The sequence below is a fragment of the Girardinichthys multiradiatus genome, chromosome 23 (genome assembly GCF_021462225.1).
Source record: "Girardinichthys multiradiatus isolate DD_20200921_A chromosome 23, DD_fGirMul_XY1, whole genome shotgun sequence".
Classification (NCBI taxonomy): Eukaryota; Metazoa; Chordata; class Actinopteri; order Cyprinodontiformes; family Goodeidae; genus Girardinichthys; species Girardinichthys multiradiatus.
In genome coordinates this window covers 14606802-14627158 of record NC_061815.1, presented here as the reverse complement: position 1 = coordinate 14627158, position 20357 = coordinate 14606802, and the positions used below count along the sequence as shown (strand labels likewise).

At 40.6% G+C, this 20357-nt stretch overlaps 1 protein-coding gene across 1 annotated transcript in view; it reads left to right on the top strand.

Annotated features, from left to right (window-relative positions):
- tenm1 (teneurin transmembrane protein 1) overlaps nucleotides 1–20217 on the top strand; it is a 311171-nt gene extending 290954 nt beyond the window's left edge. Inside the window, exons 30-37 of the mRNA XM_047354352.1 lie at nucleotides 2632–2925; nucleotides 4553–4797; nucleotides 5385–5527; nucleotides 8613–8824; nucleotides 10694–10995; nucleotides 13080–13786; nucleotides 14493–14635; nucleotides 18648–20217. Of these exons, the coding sequence (XP_047210308.1) occupies nucleotides 2632–2925; nucleotides 4553–4797; nucleotides 5385–5527; nucleotides 8613–8824; nucleotides 10694–10995; nucleotides 13080–13786; nucleotides 14493–14635; nucleotides 18648–19403 (2802 nt within the window). The 3' untranslated portion in view covers nucleotides 19404–20217. The remainder of the gene's footprint in view (nucleotides 1–2631; nucleotides 2926–4552; nucleotides 4798–5384; nucleotides 5528–8612; nucleotides 8825–10693; nucleotides 10996–13079; nucleotides 13787–14492; nucleotides 14636–18647) is intronic.
- Nucleotides 20218–20357: the final 140 nt, after the last annotated feature.

Below are 20357 nucleotides of genomic sequence, written 5' to 3'. Positions count from 1 at the left end.
TTGGCATACAGCTCATGAAAACCCAAAATTCATATCTCACAAAATTAGCATATTTCATCCAACCAATAAAAGAAAAGTGTTTTTAATACAAAAAACGTCAACCTTCAAATAATCATGTACAGTTATGCACTCAATACTTGGTCGGGAATCCTTTTGCAGAAATGACTGCTTCAATGCGGCATGGCATGGAGGCAATCAGCCTGTGGCACTGCTGAGGTCTTATGGAGGCCCAGGATGCTTCGATAGCGGCCTTTAGCTCATCCAGAGTGTTGGGTCTTGAGTCTCTCAATGTTCTCTTCACAATATCCCACAGATTCTCTATGGGGTTCAGGTCAGGAGAGTTGGCAGGCCAATTGAGCACAGTGATACCATGGTCAGCTGAAAAATGAAATCTTCATCTCCATAAAGCTTTTCAGCAAATGGAAGCATGAAGTGCTCCAAAATCTCCTGATGGCTAGCTGCATTGACCCTGCCCTTGATAAAACACAGTGGACCAACACCAGCAGCTGACACGGCACCCCAGACCATCACTGACTGTGGGTACTTGACACTGGACTTCTGGCATTTTGGCATTTCCTTCTCCCCAGTCTTCCTCCAGACTCTGGCACCTTGATTTCCGAATGACATGCAGAATTTGCTTTCATTCGAAAAAAGTACTTTGGACCACAGTCCAGTGCTGCTTCTCTGTAGCCCAGGTCAGGCGCTTCTGCCGCTGTTTCTGGTTCAAAAGTGGCTTGACCTGGGGAATGCGGCACCTGTAGCCCATTTCCTGCACACGCCTGTGCACGGTGGCTCTGGATGTTTCTACTCCAGACTCAGTCCACTGCTTCCGCAGGTCCCCCAAGGTCTGGAATCGGCCCTTCTCCACAATCTTCCTCAGGGTCCGGTCACCTCTTCTCGTTGTGCAGCGTTTTCTGCCACACTTTTTCCTTCCCACAGACTTCCCACTGAGGTGCCTTGATACAGCACTCTGGGAACAGCCTATTCGTTCATAAATTTCTTTCTGTGTCTTACCCTCTTGCTTGAGGGTGTCAATAGTGGCCTTCTGGACAGCAGTCAGGTCGGCAGTCTTACCCATGATTGGGGTTTTGAGTGATGAACCAGGCTGGGAGTTTTAAAGGCCTCAGGAATCTTTTGCAGGTGTTTAGAGTTAACTCGTTGATTCAGATGATTAGGTTCATAGCTCGTTTAGAGACCCTTTTAATGATATGCTAATTTTGTGAGATAGGAATTTTGGGTTTTCATGAGCTGTATGCCAAAATCATCCGTATTAAGAAAATAAAAGACCTGAAATATTTCAGTTAGTGTGCAATGAATCTAAAATATATGAATGTTAAATTTTCATCATGACATTATGGAAAATAATGAACTTTATCACAATATGCTAATATTTTGAGAAGGACCTGTATAAGGAAAGGAAAGCACAAAGATCTTTGCTAAAGGAGCTGGAGGTTCACAAGTTTCTCTATTTTATTGCTGTATTAATGGAGAAGTTGAGTGGGAAGGAAAAGTGCGGTAGAGGAAAGGTGCAGAAAAAGCATGGATAACCGCAGCGTTGAGACCACTCAGTGGTTCAAAAGCCTCCACATACAGACCTATCCAAAATATGGGCCACCACTGTAACATTCCTTGTTGTGAACCACTCCTGAAGCATTTTAGCTGGACTAAAGAGAAAAAGAAATATCATTATTTCAGATAAAAGTAAAGTTTGAATTTCATTTGCAAATCAAGTCCCAGATTGTGAAGGAAGAGTGAAGAGGCACAGAATCCACATTTGCTTGAGGTTCAGTATGAGGTTTCCACAGTATAGAGATGATTTGGCAAGCCATGTGTTCTGGCTTTGTTGGTCCACTGTGTTTTATCAGGTTCAAAGTCAGTGCAGCCATCCAAGCTGTATAGAGATGTATGGACATAACAAGCTGTATAGAGATCCTGACTAAGTGTTGAGTGCATTTACTGTGCAGGCGTGTTTTTTAAGTAGGCTAACATTTCTGTGTAATAGTCTTATGTAAAAAACATTAGAAATAAATCTCTCTGTGTGTATAATAAATCTATGTATGAGTTTCACTGAATTATTAAAATAAAATAAGGTATAAAATAAGGTATCTAAGGTATTCTAACTTATTGAGTTCCACTTGTAAATCGTCTTTGTTTCAAGATGTACTTTCAATTTCCTTTACAAACAGAGCAAGGGATTGTCCCTTCACTGAGCTGTTCAGCAGAATAAACAGCACCTCAAGTTCATGTTGCACAGCTTGTTGGACGTTCTGAGTGTATCTGAAGTCAGTGGGTGTGCGCCAATAGGTTAAATGACTCGGTCCTGGTTTCCCAAAAGCATCCATCAACAATAACGCCTCCCCTATTTTGCAACAGAAGGAACATTGCACAAGCAGAATATTTAATTAAAAACTGAAATCTTATCTGATGTCTTCTAATTCATTTGCAATCCTCAGGAGTTTTTTGCTTATTCACAAGGCAATTTATTATTATTATTATGCGGCCTGCATTTATTTGAGTTAATGAAATATTTGCTTGTTTCAGACATGCCACCTTTTTTTCTAAATGGAAGCCTTTATTCAGAATATATGATGATTATAAAGCTGAAAAGTTGTATTCTGTTGTTTTTCTCAGGCTCACAACAGGAACTTGCTCTCCATAGATTTTGATCAGAGCACCCGAGTAGGGAAGATTTACGATGACCACAGGAAGTTCACCCTCCACATCCAGTATGACTCGCTGGGCCGGCCCATTGTGTGGTCTCCCAGCAGCAAGTACACCGAGGTGAACATCAGCTACTCCGCCGGGGGGCTTCTGTTGGCAATCCACCGCGGAGAGTGGTCGGAGCGACTGGAGTATGAGAACGACCGGGTTGTGTCCAGAGCCTGGGTCAACGGCAAGATCTGGAGCTACACATACGCAGACAGAGTGAGAAAAAAGAACTTAGCAATACTTTCTCTTTCATTTAGCTGAGATTTTTCAGGAGGCGTTTTGTATGTAGTTTAAAATTCTCTGACTGACATTACCTATCACTTGAAACTGAAACCAGACTTTAAAATATGAAATCCTCTTCTGTGGCGGGAAACAAAAGCTGGAAATTGAAAGCATGTAAACTTATCTACAAAACTATCTCACCAACCACGTTTTCCTCCTTTAAGGTCCTTTTCAAGTTATTATTTTAGATCCCCCTTATTTTATGTGTATTCTTGTTTCAAGTCTTCAAAATCTGCTCCTGCTGTGTATCAGGATAACTTCAGTGCCACAAGGTTTGAGAACAGGAAAATCACCAACAATATTCTTTGTGACCCATAACAGAACTCAAGCAGGTTTTGAGCAGACTGACAGGTTTTTTTTTTTTGGTTTTCTGAAAGGGGATTTTACAGTAAACACAGCTGTGCTTTGACAGATGGTCTGATGCAACGCAGAATATCTGTGACATTCTTTTAAATGACATGGATTGATGCGTTGTGCTTAAAATCCACTGGAATACTTTAGGTAAATCCAGAGTCTGTATTATAGAACAAATAGATAGCTGCTTGTATTGTGGCTCTAAATAATCTAAGCGCTTCTGAAATGCACACACTTACAAAAATGTTACATGCGCATTAAACTTTTTCACATTTTGTGACATTACACACAGAAACTGCAAGCTACCTTATTGTGATTCATGCGATAGAAAAAAAATTTGAAATAAAATAAAATCCAGGCCAACACTCAAAAAAAAAAAAAATCTTATATTACGCACCACACAGGTATGGGGTAACCTTGTCAGGATGCTTGAAGCATAGTTAGATTCTGAAACGGTATCCAGGGCTTTGAACATCTCAGAGAGCACTGTTCAATCCATCATCTAAAAATAGAGTATGGGACAGCTGAAAATCTAAAAATGCATGGCCGTCTACCTTTACTTACAGGCTGTGCAAAGACATCATTAAACAATCAGTGAAGCAACCAGAACACCCAAAGTTACCCTGGGGGAGGTGTCAAGCTCCACAGCTCAATCTTGACACAGCAAACAAGTGCAGGCAGAAGAGACCAAACTTTAAAGTCCTTAGCCTACATTGTAAAATGCTATATGTGCTGGAAAGCTAACTTAACCAATCCCAAATGGTAAAACATTCATGCTTTATGACAAAAGAAAGATGTGACATAGGCTGAACTTTCTGGCCTACATTGGGTTAATGGGAAGATAAACAGAGCTAAATACAGGGCAATACTGGATAAGTTCACCTTCCAGCAGGGCATGCAGCAAGGGACATGCCAAACTTCAGATTTCAATTAGTAATATAAATGTGTACTTTACTAATATAGAAATTAATAGTATTAAATATTACTGTTACATAAAATCACAATAAAATACACTGAATCTTTGGTTGTAATGTGACAAAATATAAATAAAGTTCAAGGATTATGAAACTTTTGCTGCAAAATAATAAAAAGTAAAAGTTACTCCAACAGAACAGGGCCAAAGTAAAAAAAAAAAAAAGAAACTTCAAAATATCCCCATGAAACCACTAAGAGCTTCTTTACTGTCCTTCTCTGTGTAATCCTGCAGTCCATTATGCTGCTCCTGCACAGCCAGCGGCGCTACATCTTTGATTACGACCAAACAGACCGCCTGGTTGCCGTGACAATGCCCAGTATGGTGAAACACACCCTGCAGTCTCTGCTCTCCATCGGCTACTACAGGAACATTTACACCCCTCCTGAGAGCCAGGCCTTGTTCATGCAGGACTACACCCTGGACGGGCGCCTGAGAAGGACTCAGTATTTGGGGACAGGACGCAGCATCATCTACAGGTACTCGTTGACTTGTACAGTGAAGACGTTTACTCTGGCAACATCTGAGTTTTTATTCTCCTGAAACTGTCCAACATAATGCCAGCTGGAACAATCGCTGGTTGTGTAAAAACCATAAAAAGTGATTGTCTCAGTGGGAGCGCTATAGTTAAAGGCTAATCATAAAAAGTAGCACACACAACCTGCTGTCCTTACTAATGACACTGTATGAACTAACAAGAGTGACTGATTTGAGGTCAATTCCTCCTATGATTACTTCTGAGCATCTTACTGTGCTAGATACCACAGATCTTATTCAGGCATTGCTCTCACATTGTATATTCCCAATACTCATTGACTGCATGAGAATACTGTCATAAATAGGGCCATTTCCAAGACCTAAAACGCCATGACTTCTATAGTAAATGCTCTGATTCTGATGAAATATTGAAGAATAATGCAGCCTCTTCCTCAACAGCTCCAGGGGATCTTTGTATTATTCATTCCGCATCGCATGTTTACTAAAATTGGAAATAAAATGCATTATGCTGTGCTTGAGTATTACACTTATTTTTCAATTCTGTTTATTTTCCATCTTTTGTATAAAGGTACACACCAGCAGCAAGGCTCTCGGAGGTGGTTTATGACTCCACTCTGGTGACCTTCACTTACGATGAAGCTTCCGGCACTGTCAAGACCATTCATCTCACCCACGACGGCTTCATAAGCTCCATACGATACAGACAGACAGGTACATATTCACATAAAGTGCAGTGAAATAGGGTTTATCTGCTTACAGATTCTTTTGTTCTTGGATTTTTGTCACATTTACATGTTTCAGACAAAGATAACCAGAGTAAATACTAAAAGCAGGGTAACCAAACTAACCCATTCTACTTTTTACTGCAGAATTGTTTTCGTTCAGCAATATTAGAGGGTTTTTGAGTATGAACAGCCTGTTTAAGGTCATGCCACAGCATCTCAATCAGGTTTAAGTTTAAACTTTGACTAGGCCACTCCAAACCCTTCATTTTGTTTTATTTATTGAGCCATTCAGAGGTGGACCACGTCAAATCATTGTCCTGCTGCACAACCCAAGTGCCCTTGAGCTTAAGGTCACAAACTAATGCACAGACATTCTCCTTTAGGATTTTGTGGGATAGAGTAGAATTTATGGTTCCATCAATCCAGGTCCTGAAGCAGCAATGCAGCCCAAGATCATTCCACTATAACCACCATGTTTGACTGTCAGTGTGATGTTTATTTTTCTTTGTTTTAATGTTGTCCTAGCTTTATAACAGATATAACGGCATGCAAACCTTCCAAAAGTTCCATGTTTGACCCAGCAGTTTGCAAATGTTTTTTGAGAAATGTGAGTCGGGCCTTTGGGTTTCTCTTTGGCCAATGGTGGTGATGCCATGTTTGCCTATTTTCCTTCTTGTCGTTGAATCATGATCACTAACCCTATCTGAGGCAATAATTCTAGAACTAGAAATATATATATATAGTATATTTATCAAACTATGAAATATTTTTCAATATCTTTTAAAGGTCTCCATTCATTACCCAATGAAATAATTAAATCAGGACATCTAATCAAAATTGAATCAAATATATGGTAAATCTTTCAATTACTTTTTTGCTTCCCATGCTAAAGTACATCATGAAATTATTGAAACTGCTGCTGTGTTTCACTAAATAAACCCTAACATCTGTTTGTATAACCTGCAACTCAGCTGCTGACCAATCACCTTATATAGTAGTGTTGGTCCCACTACAGGACTTCAAATTGTAAGGCGGAGAGAAAAAAAATAAATTAATGATGTCTGCAGCACATGACCATGAGGCATGTGAAATAATTACTAATAATTTTTATTAAAATATTAAAAAAATATGTATATATTTATTTATTTATCATAGATAAATACAGTTAAAGATAAATATGATATTTAAATAAACTTTTCACTTGTGTAAAGATCAATTTTCAGAGTTTTTAACTTTTTCAATTGTGGCACTTTGGTCTTTCCATAAAAGCTCGTTGATCAAAATAGTTATATTTAGGCTTCTGCCTGTATTACATGGTTAGACTTGAGCTCCAGGTGCCAGGGGCCAAACCTTCCTTTAACAGTTGGGGCTCTAGAGCAGTATCTTCATTAATTTCACCTCCAGCCACTAATCCTGTGTGCAAATTTAAATTTTGTTTTGCTCCAGTTAACTTTGTCTAATATTAAAATTTAAATTAAATCCTCTTTTGAGTAAAACAGCATCTATGCTGAGAGGGCGAAGCCAGATTTAATCATAGATCTCAAACTCTGAAGTCTGGCTTTGAGTCAGACACGTTTCTATTTCATCTGTGACTGACGCGGCCACAGTTAGAAGCATGAATAGGGCTGAGCACATTCAAGTGGAATAGACAGTGGTCTACCACAGCTTTGAACACGTGACCAACCCCCAGGCCCTTGGGCTGCACTGACTCTTCCTCTTTTCTGCAAACCAGCCCTACAAATATAGGGCTGGTTTGCTACGATGACAAATGTATCTCTAAATATACACTAATGTCACATCTTTGGTAATTGCTTGCCTGTGAACAGCTATGGGTGTCGATTTCCGCAGGGAACTGGAAAATCTTCTCTAATGCCGTGAGCCCAAATAAATAAAGGTTTCAGTTCTGACTTACAAAGGTACATCAATAACTTTTCGGTTGTACCGGGACATTTGGAGCTTTAGCTGTCATAGCAGGTATATAACACCATTGTTAACACAGCTCAGCAATTTCTTTAAGTTACACACTCTGTCCAGGGTCACTGAGAATGCTTTCATCTCTGCTGCCGGTTCACTTCCCATTCTTTTGTGATTGGTAAGCCATGATCAGGTAGCACTATTCTGCAGCTCTATGTGTGTGTGTCTCTATGTGTATGTGTGTTTATCACTTTGCCCTCCCAGTGAATAGACTCTCACCTTTCCTTTAACTGATCTCATTTCTACAGAACAAACGGAGCCTTAGAGAGGGAAGAGATAGTGATAATTGTCCCTTGAGAGGATACAGGGAAAAGTAAGGAACCCCAAAAGTAAAAAAAAAAAAATAAGAAAGATAGGCTGCGATATTGAGAAGTAGGCAAAGGGAGTAAAAGGACCAAAAAAAGAGACGAAAAGGTGACAGCTAGAGATGCGAGCAGAACAGATTGCAAGCCTCCTGGGGCTGTGGAAAAGCCTCGCACTTCGCTATCAGCCGTTTTCCTATTAGCAGAGGTTCTGAATCAACATTCCATGGAAAATAAAAATAGAAGACGTAATTTTGATCTAGCTATCCAGCGGGCTCCAAAGCGAGACACTTAGTCAATTTCACTGCAATCAGAGTCATCTTGAATAGCTGCATAATGGTGTTCATTATCAGGCCCGCATCCCCACTCCTACCACCACCACAGATGCAAGATGGGTTGGAGCAGCTAGAAGCAGAGGTGAAGGATAGTGTTGTTAATGTCGATGTCCTGACATTAGGGAGCTCATCGGGGCTATTGTCTTTAGATTTTATTATCTCCTCATATTAAAGGTCAGCCCTGGAAATACCGTAGTGATGTGGAGATAGTTAAGATTGAATGGTTTGAACTGTGTCTGTTAATGATCCTGAATTAGCTTCTGATTTAAATTAATTCTGCAGGCTTGCACAGCTAGTGTGATGACCACTTCTGCTTGCTCTGCTTGCAGATGCATGTACAGGTCCTTCTCAAAATATTAGCATATTTTGAGAAGGACCGGTAATTAGCTTCTTTCATATTGTAATGTGGATATTTTTGAAAACAACTTTTTTGATAACTGAACTCCTCTCCTCTTTATAGGCCCCCTGACAAGTCGGCAAATCTTCCGCTTCAGCGAGGAAGGCTTGGTAAATGCTAGATTTGACTACAGCTACAACAACTTCAGAGTCACCAGTATGCAGGCGGTCATTAACGAGACCCCTCTGCCCATTGATTTGTACCGTTACGTTGATGTATCCGGGCGGGTGGAGCAGTTTGGCAAGTTCAGTGTCATCTTCTATGACCTCAACCAGGTAGGACACCACCGACTTAATTTTCACTGAGCTTTACAGAAATGGAACGTGTCAGCAAGATAATTTCCTCAAAAGTTGTTAGACAAAGCCGATTAAACTGATCATAGAATGTCTTGCAAACGTACTCATACTCTTCATGTTTTCAAACGTTGAAATCCCAAACTTCAATGTATTTTATTGGCATGTTATGTGATAGACTAACACAAAGTGGAGTGAAACAAGTTTTCAAGATTTTTTACAAAGAAAAACCTGAAAAGTGTGGCATGCACTAATAGGCAACCCATAATGCTCTGACACCCCTAAAAAAATAGTGAATTGAATTCCCACCAGAAGTCATTTAATTAGAAACCACAGTCCACTTATGTGGAAAAAGGAATACACCATTCAGGTCAGAGTTTAAAGCAGGTTTAGTTCTAAAACAACATGCCAAATTTTGAACATCTCAAATAGTTCTCTTCAGTCCATCATTTGAAAATGGAAAGAGTATAACTCAACTGAATCCTTATCAAGACATGGCTATTAAGTGACAGACCAGGAAAAGAGAGCTTTAATCAGAAAAATTGCACAGAGGCCCATGGTAACTGGAGTTGCAAAGATCTACAACTCATGTGGGAGGATCTGTAAATAGGACAGCTATTAATCGTGTGATCAAAATGGAGCTGGCAACAACATTATTTAAATAGGCTTTTCTTCAGAGTTGATAGGAAGCTGTATGAAGCCAAATATAGGGCAATAATGACTCATCTTCTAGCAGGGCCATGACCCAAGTATGCAACCAGCGCTACAATGGAAGGGTTTAGATCAAAGCATACATATTTTAGAACGGTCCAGTCAAAGTCATAATCTAAATTCTGCAAAATTGCTGTTCACAGACACTCTTCAAAAGATGTTCAAATCTGGAATAGAAACCCCCAAAGAACTCAGCTGTAATTGTAGTGAAAAGTGGTTCTAGACATTATTTGTAAAACATTTAGAAAACCATGTCTCAATTTCCTTCCAGATCACAATATTGGACCACTTTGTGTTGATCTATCACCAAGATTGACTGTATACATTAACGTCAGTTGTGTTAAGATTAAAAATGTGAACCAGTATAAGGAGTATGATGAGAACCAGGCATTGTAACCTGGTCCAATATTTATGCACCGTCCAATTCAGGATAGTTACAAAAGCCACTTGCTAAAAAATGTTCTTGTTGAGAAAATCAGTAAATTGCAGTTAATCATTCACTTCGATTTAGTTCCAACCACTGAACCATCTTGAGGCAGTGCGTAACCATGGAGAGTGTAAACTGTCTTAAAAAAAGAGCTTTCTTACTAAAACAGATTCAGGAAGGAACTCCATCTGCTTCCACCAGCTGGGGCATAAGAGTACAAGGAGACACAAACACAATGCACATGGCCAGAAATACATACTAAGAATAAGAAATGAATCTGTAACTGTTGTTTATAACAATATTTACATGTATATAATTGGAGAATAAAGATATCAATGTTCAAAGAGGTGATCAGCACAATAAAGGATATCTCTAACCAACCTCATTCTAGATCACCATGACAAAAGGAAAAACTCAACCCCATCTAAAGCAAAGACCCAACCTTAAGCTTTTAAACTAAATCATATAAGTTGCATGCAAATGCTTGAAGATAAAGAGTGTGCTTTGTTCCTAATTCCAAAATGTTAGATTGCTGCAAACAACTGCATCCCATCATGATTTTGGATGCTCTAGGATTCAAAACCAGGGCTGTTGGGAAAGTGTTTGAGGTCTTGTAGATACAATAAGGCTTGGTCATTAAGAGCGTTATCTTTTAGCAAAAAATAATTTCATTAAACCTTGTGCTTGGTGGGTCGTGTTTGTGGTTTTCATAGGTCATCACCACCCATTTGATGAAGCATACCAAGGTATTCAACTCCTATGGTCAGGTGGTCGAGGTCCAATATGAGATCCTAAAATCCATCGCTTACTGGATGACCATTCAGTACGACTCAGCAGGGCGCATAACCACCTGCGACATCAGGGTTGGAGTGGACAGCAATGTGACCCGTTACACCTATGAGTATGACGCAGACAGTCAACTGCAAAGTGCCTCGGTTAATGAGCGCCCTCAATGGCGTTATGGTTATGACCTCAACGGGAACATAAACCTACTCAGTCATGGAACAAGTTCCAGGTAAGTCAGTGTCTGCAACGTTCATTTCTACATAATTAATGGTTCAGCATTTTTAATCCATGCCACCCAGATGGTTCTGGAGATAGCGTTAAACATGAATAATTAAGTTATTTAAATGAAGAACTTTCACAAACATAAAGTGCCCAGCAAATGGAAAAGGTTACATGGTTTTAACTCTTCTTACAAATATAAATCTGAAAAGTGAGGTGTATATTTTTTATCAGGCCCCTGACTCAGTTTGCACCTGCCTTTCAAACATGCAATCCATTTTAGGTTTGATGGATCGCATTGAAGGTGGTAAGGAATCACAACTGTATATCCTTCTCCCATAAATCTGCATGTTTTTAGTGATTAGCATATGTTTTACAAATTCATGAAGGTAAACATGCTAAACAGTTTGCGTCCGCCGTTCTGCTCATTTTACACCTGCAATTCGATTTGCACCTGGTTTGTAGATCAGCTTTGCATGTGTTTTTATACACGCAAACCTTTTGAAGATCAGGCGCATAGAGTTTTGCATTTTGGTTAGAAAGTTTCATTTTAGTCTCATCTGACCAGAGAACCCTTTTCTACATGTCTCCCTTGTCTTCTAACAACTTTCCTTCAGCAATGGCTTTCTTCTTGTCACGCTTCCATTAAGGCCAGATTTGTGGAGTGCATGACTAAACGTTTTCCTGTAGACAGATTTTCCCAATTGAGCTGTGGATCTCTGCAACCAGAGTTACCATGGTCCTCCTAGCTACCCTGCTGTTACTTTTTGGGATTGGCCACGTCTTGTTAGGTTTGTAGTTGTGCCATATTCTGTTTATTTTTAGATGATGGAATAAAAAGTACTCAGTGAGATATTCACAGTGTGGGATAATATTTTATAATCTATACCTGCTTTAACCTATTTGGAGTTTTAGAGCAATTGCCGCCTGAAATAACATAACTTAAATAAATGAAGTATAGCTCCACAGTTATCAGGTCTAGAGGCAAACATTTGGTACCTACGTAAAGGTAAAACATAAAATAATATTTTTTTAAGTGGAACCACTATTGTAACTGTTACTATGTCTGATTTATTTGTGATTAAAAAAAAGAAAAAAGAAAATTTTTTGAGCCTCGTCAAAAGTTTTTTTCTAAATTAACATTGTGGGTTCTCACCGGGTACTCCGGCTTCCTCCCACAGTCCAAAGACATGCCTGTTAGGTTAATTGGTAACTCTAAATTGCCCTTAGGTGTATGAATGAGTGTGTGCTTGGTTGTTTGTGTGTTGCCCTGCGATGGACTGGCGACCTATCCAGGGTGTACCCCGCCTCTCGCCCATAGACTGCTGGAGATAGGCACCAGCTTCCCCGCGACCCACTATGGAATAAGCGGTAGAAAATGACTGACTGACTGACATTGCAAAACACCATGAAAATCCTTTGGAAATCCTAAGAGAACCCCCATGTTGTATTCATCAACATCTTCACTATAACTGCTGCAAATTTGGACTAAATCTGTGGAAGCATATTTGTTGCACAAAGGTTTTAGTGGCAATGTGCCAAGCGAAGATGGGATTTCAATACAATTTAGCCAAATGTGCCAAAACTTTGCTGAATGTGATTTTCATCTCATAAAAGGGAATCTGGTCAAATAAAAGTGACCACATCTCCACAGCTTTTTTTCTGACCGGGCTTATGTCCTCCTTGATCTTCATGATGCTGGATGTTTACTGAGATCATCATATTTTACACGGGTGTACTCTTTTTAATAATTATGTGACTACTAAGAGGTAAGAGAGTTTTATTTGGGGTCATCCGAATAAAGGGGGCTGTGAACAAAGGTAAGCCACACTTTTCAGATTTTACTTGTAGAAAATGTTGAAAGCCATGTATCCTTTTTTCTTTTACTTTACAATGTTCCATGGCATCTTTGTCCAATAGATAAAATCTCAGTAAAATCCAGACAAAGTTTGTGGTTATGACAGGACTTTATGTAAACAGTTCTAAGGGTGTTGCAAAGCACTGTTTGAAGTAATGGTTTTATTTGCCACAGAGAATCACATTCAGAGATTCTCCAATTCAACAAGGAGTTACATCTAATTCTTGTATTTTCAGGCTGACACCGCTGCGATATGACCAGAGGGATCGAATCACACACCTCGGGGAGCTACAGTACAGCGTGGATGACGACGGCTTCCTCCGCCAGCGGGCCAGCGACCTATTTGATTACAACTCCAATGGTCTGCTGACCCGTGTCTTTAACCGCGCGACCGACCGCACGGTCTGGTATCGCTACGATGGCCTGGGCCGGCGTGTGGCCACCAAGAACAGCGAGGGCGAGCAGCTGCAGTTTTTTTATGCCGATCTGTCGCACCCCACCAGGGTGAGCCACCTGTACAACCACAGCAGCAACCTGATCACGTCCCTGTACTACGACCTCCAGGGCCATCTCATTGCGATGGAGCTCAGCAGCGGAGAGGAGTATTACGTCGCGTGTGACAGCGTGGGAAGTCCTAGGGCGGTGTTCTCCAGCAAGGGACGACTGGTCAAAGAGATTCTCTACACCCCTTATGGGGAGGTGTATCAGGACACCAATCCTGATTTCCAGCTCACCATCGGCTTCCATGGAGGGTTGTACGATCCATTCACACGACTGGTCCACCTTGGCAGGCGAGATTACGACACCCTTGCCGGTCGATGGACCTCACCGAACCATGAACTGTGGGGGGAGCTGAGCAGGGAGCCCAAACCGTTTAACCTGTATGCCTTCAACAGTAACTGCCCAGTTGGGAAAGTGGAGGAGGTGACACAGTTTACAACAGGTAGGTTTTACACATGCTCACACTTACGTTCACATTCAGACTCTTAACTAAACACGAACCAGCTTCTGACAGACAGAGAGTACCAGACACAGGCAGGTATTTCTCTAGATGACACCTACTATTGCACTCACTCATATAAGAGAAACATCTGACAGGAAGAGTGAGTTCACAGGGCACACAGCTTACCACAGGTTAACTGTGTCAGAGGAAGGAGATGTGACAGATAGAATCGGCTGGCAACAGCAAAGGATAGTTGCGCCTCTGATCACATTGTTTTTTAACGCGGTCTGCCGTGTTTTATTCTCTCCGTCTGTCAACACAACAATATTGCCCCGAGAGACAAAATAGAAGCTCAGCTAAGGGAAAGAGATGAAATGGGAGAGCAGAAGATGAATACAGGATGTAGGTAGCGGCGTTTGTCCTTCTGCTTAATGGAACATTCATTCAGCTTGTCACGTTTTCCTGCAGTAGGATTGTGTATAGAAGAACCTGTATGTGTCTGAGCAACACATCTCTGCCTCGTAATATACTCATAGATTGTGTGATTTCCTGTGCAAGGTGTTACTTTAACCGGCCTTATGACTTTTTGTTTGCTTCACAGCGTACACAGTACATTTGAACTTTTTCCCTGAATGCAATTTTCTCTTTCCATATGTGTGTGTGTGTGTGTGTGTGTGTGTGTGTGTGTGTGTGTGTGTGTGTCCAGACATTGGTAGGTGGCTGCAGCTGTTTGGCTTCCAGCTTCATAATGTTGTCCCAGGTTTCCCAAAGCCTGAAGTAAGCAGAATGGAACAAACATATGAACTGATGAAGACCCAGACAAAGACACAGGACTGGGACTCCAGCAAGGTGAGAATTTCCTGCCTGCACAAAAGACTCATTGAAGGCCTGACCTTGTGTTAATCACTTTATTAACAGACCGGTGCATTATGAATATTAAAAAATAGCCAACGTCTGATCTACACTTTAGTTTATTGAAATGGATATTTTTCAGAATACAAACAACATTCTGACAGCCCAGATCCCCTATATTTTTACAATTATTTAAGATTGTAACATTAATTGGCAACGATTTACATGTTTATATCATGGAATTAAAACTACTCAATTCTTCTTGTTTAAATTAGATTTAACTTGCTATGCAGTAAACCCTGACACCCATTATCTATAGCCCCTTTCAGATCACACGCAACCACAAACCAAAATTCATGTACCTTACATGGGGTGTGGTGGCCTAGTGGTTAGAACAGGAGGTTTGTGTTCCAGAGGGTACACAAGGGGCCACAGATTGCCACTCTGGGTCCCCTGAGCAAGACCCTTAGCCCCAGAATGCTCACTGGCAGCACAATGGCAGCCCACTGCTCCCTATAAGGGATGGGTTAAATCAGGACACATTTTGTTGTAATGTACATGACCGATAAACAAGTCAAGATCAAGACTTTGACTTTAACTTCGTAGCATTCACCTGAGCAATATGCAAAGCATGTGTGCCCATTTGCGTCCTCAATTATTTTTTATTTGCACCACATTCTGCTGAATATGAGATTTCTCTGATTAGAAAGACAGTGGTATATCTGCTCTGCACTGGTGTTTGCACTGTTCTTGTGCTGCTGTCACAAATTCACACTTGTATCAAGATCATGTGTTACCGTTAACCTTCAACTCATAGCCGCCACAGATTTAGGAGTACCTCACGAAATGGATAGATGGCCTAAAATAGGTGGGATGACCTTCATCTCCTATTCAGTGTTGTTACTTTTCAGCTGATCTCATAAGGGCTTATGTCTGAGAGTCTTATTTTGAGGTAAGAAAGGAAGTAGTTCTTGATTTGTTGAATGCTTTATCATGTTTCGACAGTGTCAGCTACCACAGAATGCTTTTCAACTGAGGATGCCCTCGTTTGTTTGTGTGGCGACATTTTTGGTTCTAGGTAGAAAAAAAGAAACGTTGTCAGAGTGACACAAAAGATGCAAACAATTTGTGAGCATGCCATGACTGACTAGCCACTATAAATGGAAATTTCTAGGCACTTCACAACTTTATTGTCATTCAGAGGGTTATGATGCAATTATCCAACCACCACCCACTTCTCCCCAATACTTCTAATAATAAAAAGCCCAAAAATCTGTAGTCTAACAAAAATAATTAGTACCTCAGACTAAAAATTACAAATTCTGTAACACCAGGTCTAAAAACATGTCTGTGGGCTTGTGCGAATTTTGAACAGTGAGATTTAACATTCGTCAATCTCTGCAAAAAATAAATTTTATTGCCCTCTTCGCAGCTACCATTCCTAAGCACAAAACATTGCTTTTTGATTTGGGATCAACTTACAATTAGACAAGCAAAAACTGGAGTGACTTGTTAAAATTAGACCATTGTACACTGATTGTTAGATTCTCTAAAACGCAGTTTGTGATTTCTAATACCTCTCCCAAAAATATTGCTAAAATCTTGTCTTGTCTCATTATCATGAGCCCAGTGTTGTGTTTTGTCTTGTCAGCAAGATGTTACACCCTACTCGCTTTACAGCAAAACATTTTTTGGCCTACATTTGTGTTTTCTATGTTCTTCCTGTGCAGCTGTTAATCATCTCCGAAACATAGGACATGTTAATTTTTTTTATTAATTTTATTAAACAAAACATAACTATTCCAGAGCTGCAGAGAAGGCAATTAAAATCTAGAGTAAACCTTGCTTGAGGAAGTATTCTCTGGGCGATCATGCTTGAAATAGGTTATTGGTTTCAAAGGAGAAAATTAGCACATTTACAAATAAACATTAGAAAACTATCTGTTTCAACATTTAATATTTAATCCATCCTCTTTTTCCACTTCACTCAGAGCCTTGAGAGAAACACTTATTTGCTAAAGCTTCTTTTCTTATTATTTTTATGAAAACCTAGAATCAATACTTTCAAAAGTTCATTTTTGCAACTATTACAGCTCAAGTGCCTTCGGGGTCTTTCTCTTTAAGCCAGGCACATCTATCCACTGGGAGTTTTGCTCATATCTTAAGATGTAACTGCCCCAGCTTCTTCAGTGTGGATGTTTCCTGGAGGTGCACAACGGTTTTTAAAGAACACTCCAAAGCTCAGTCAGAGTGAGATCTGAGCTTTGGCTAGTTGTTTGTAAGCTATTTAAATGTGCCCTTCCTGAAATCCTGGAGTGTGGGTTCAACATTCAGTTTCCAATTTGTGGAACAACTGAACAAGACATTTACCTTTTTTTCTGTCATTCATCATTCCTTCAATTTGAACAAGATTCCCTGACCCTGCCTGTGCAAAACCTGCCCAACTATGAATTCTTTATTTTAGGCTTTAATACCATCATGCCTTGATTAATGGTGGCTACAACTTTTTGAAAACTGTTTTAATGAAATTGAGCAACCTCTTCCAATATAGCAGTGCATTTTTCAAGTATGGAACAAAAGAGGCCACATATTCCTCTCAAGAAGCAGGAAGACTTCACAGTGGATATTAAAATGTCTGCACAACGAAGTTGTAGACTATGTAAAGGAAGGGTGACCTGGATTATAGCCTGTTTGGAGTTAACCAAAAATGTACTAGAGACACTACAAACGTGTGGAGGGAGGGAAGTACATAAAATAAAAACAGCATTTCTTGGCCCTAATTGAACACACACTATTTTATAAACAATCATCTTCTATGTAAAGCATGGTGGTGGTAGGATTATGCCAAGGGGTTGTTTTTTTGTTTTGTTCCTTTGCAGAGCATCGATATAAGATTTAAAGCAATAATGACAGATTAGCTTTTTGGGGGATTTTTTTTCAGTCTAACTAAAAGGTGAGTCTGAATTAGGGTTCATCAGTTTGCTTGACAACAATTATTTGCAGTGCCATAGAAATACTTAAGCACTTAAAAGGAAAAAGGTTGAATTGCCTCAGATTGGCAGAGTGAAATAATTAACCTCAGTCCAACTGATAATCTGTGGTTTGCCTTACATTGATTTACACAACCCGTCCAAGTTGAGGGAGCAGCAGAAGATTTGTTGTGAGAAATGGGCAAAACTCAACCTTGGCAAAGGTGCCAAGTTAAGAGAGAAACTCCTGGAGGGGCTGCACTGCGTATTGGGGGTGGATAGATGCCTTGTGCCATGTGGTTAGCAAATACTGGCTGCAGTATTTGTTGACTTTGTGAGCTCAAGTGATTGGGTGTACAGATTAAGCTTTCCTAATAAAATAAAACTTACATGAATACATAAAACAGACTTTTGAAACATTAAAAGAGTAGTGAAAATAAGGAAATCAATTGAGTTGAATACAGAAATCTGGCAAGTTATTTATTAATATGCCAAGGATTCCCCATTCATTTTCTCCCATAATTACTCATCTATAATTCATTTAACATTCTGGGGCAGCTCATGAGTGGAGGCCAAAGTCCTTCACAGATGCACAGAGAAACTAATTGGCTGCTAATTGTGTGTCATTTTCTGGTCTTAGAGTTATTTTTCTAATTGACAATAACAGCCTATATCAAGTGAATAACAAGACATCTTCTCAGAAGTAGATGCCGGCTGAAATGATTAGTTCTTAGTCTGATTTCTTTAAGCGTGTTTCTAGCTTCTAGGCTAGTCTCATCTTCTCAAATACAAAAACATTGTTTTGTGTTTTTGTAAAGTGAACATATTTGATTTTATTGGTTTTGGTTTTTACTGTTTTACAACCGTTTTTCCAGGTCATAAGAGGAGTAAACCATTTTCAGGGTCATATGCATGCTTCATTATTAGTAACATTGGAATGAGCAATGTTTTCTACAAATGAAAGGGCAGCTAGAAAAACATAAATTATACACAAGCGCCTTAATCCCAGCTGTATAATAAATGTATCCACTTTTTTCCAGATGGTGTTGGGAATCCAGTGTGAACTACGGAGACAGCTGAGGAGCTTCATCTCTCTGGAGAGGTTACCTCTGGTTTCAGGGCCCGTGGGCTCAGCTTGCCACAGACCGTCACGTCCTCCACCCTTCAGCTCGCGACCCTTCATTCTTGGCCCCAACATCCGATTTGCAGTGTCGCACGGTCGTGTGAGCGCAGAAGTCATCGGTGTGGCCAGCGAGGACAGCCGGCGGGTTGCAGCCATTCTGAACGGCGCCCTGCACCTTACTGGGCTGAGCTTCACCGTGCACGGCTGTGACACACACCACTTCCTTCAGTCCCGTCCAATTGAGGAGGACCTTGCCCTGGGGCTGGGCGTCGGGGGACGCATCCTGGAGAGCGGAGTGAACGTGAGCGTGTCCCAAATGAGCGCCACAGTGAATGGCAGGACTCGACGCTTTGCTGATATCACTCTCCAACAGGGGGCGCTGTGCTTGTGTGTGCGTTATGGCGGGACGGAGGAGGAGGAGAGGGCACGGGTGAGAGAGGAGGCGAGGAAGAGGGCGGTGGAGGGTGCTTGGGAGAAGGAGAGAAAGAGGTTGGATTTGGGGGATGTAGGGAGCAGGTTGTGGAGCGAAGCAGAGAAGCAGCAGCTACTGTCCAGCGGACGCGTTCAGGGTTACGACGGATACTACTCCCTACCTATAGAGCAGCAGCCGGAGCTGTCCGACTGCCCTTCCAACATCCACTTTATGACACTTAGCGAGGTGGGGGGCAGGTAACAGAGACACACAAACAGCCCCCCATCCCACCAAAGACTGCCTGTTTCTACTCTGCTCTGATTTGTTCTACTGTTTCTATACCTTACTGAAAAAAGAAGACGATAACTACGGAGAACAAGAAGAGAGAATGGGGGGGGGGGGACTTCCAAATGCCTTTAATTGTGACAAAATGATGGTATTTTATTATTATCGTCCAGTTTCTCCGATTTCTAACAGTGGCACAAGCAGTGTGGTTTGGCTGTGGCTTTGCTTTTTGTATCCTGACTGACAGACTGACTGACTAAAGGACTCACTAATGGACTGACAATCTGCCATTTACTGTTTCAGCACTGTTCAATCATTTGGGACCGTGTTTAAAAACCACTGAACTACAAAGATGGAAGACTTAAGAGTTGCCAGCGAACGAACCTCTTCATGACTCAAATCATGAGCTCTCCGGTTGCCATTTGAGTTCCTCCCTGGGGTTTACCTCGGATATACTACCGTTTACATATTGTGTAAGAGAGGCCTTGTTGACTCTGGCACCCCCCTTTAGAGAAGAAACCTCCTGTGGTTTCCCCCTCTGGTGTGCTCCAACTGTAGTTTGTATGAGTGTGTATACTAAAATCAAGAATGTACATAGCCAGTGCTTTCACATTGAAAAAAACGTGCTCAACTGAAAATTATGTTGTTCATAAGTGTCGGTATTGTTAATCAATAGAAGATCTGTTACATTTTTTGCAAAGAATTATACATGGCTATAGTAATTATTCTCGCTAAAAAAAGCTCACTTTATTGGGTTACAATGCTGATTAAAGTTATTATGTGTGAATTACCAGATTGTTCCCTGAGATTTTATATCACACTGAAAATAAAATTAACTGTGAGAATTCAGGAAATAAAAATTGGTGCAACAATTTGCAAAAGTTTTCTTCACATAAATTTAATCAACATTTCTGAGGGGAAAATATCTAA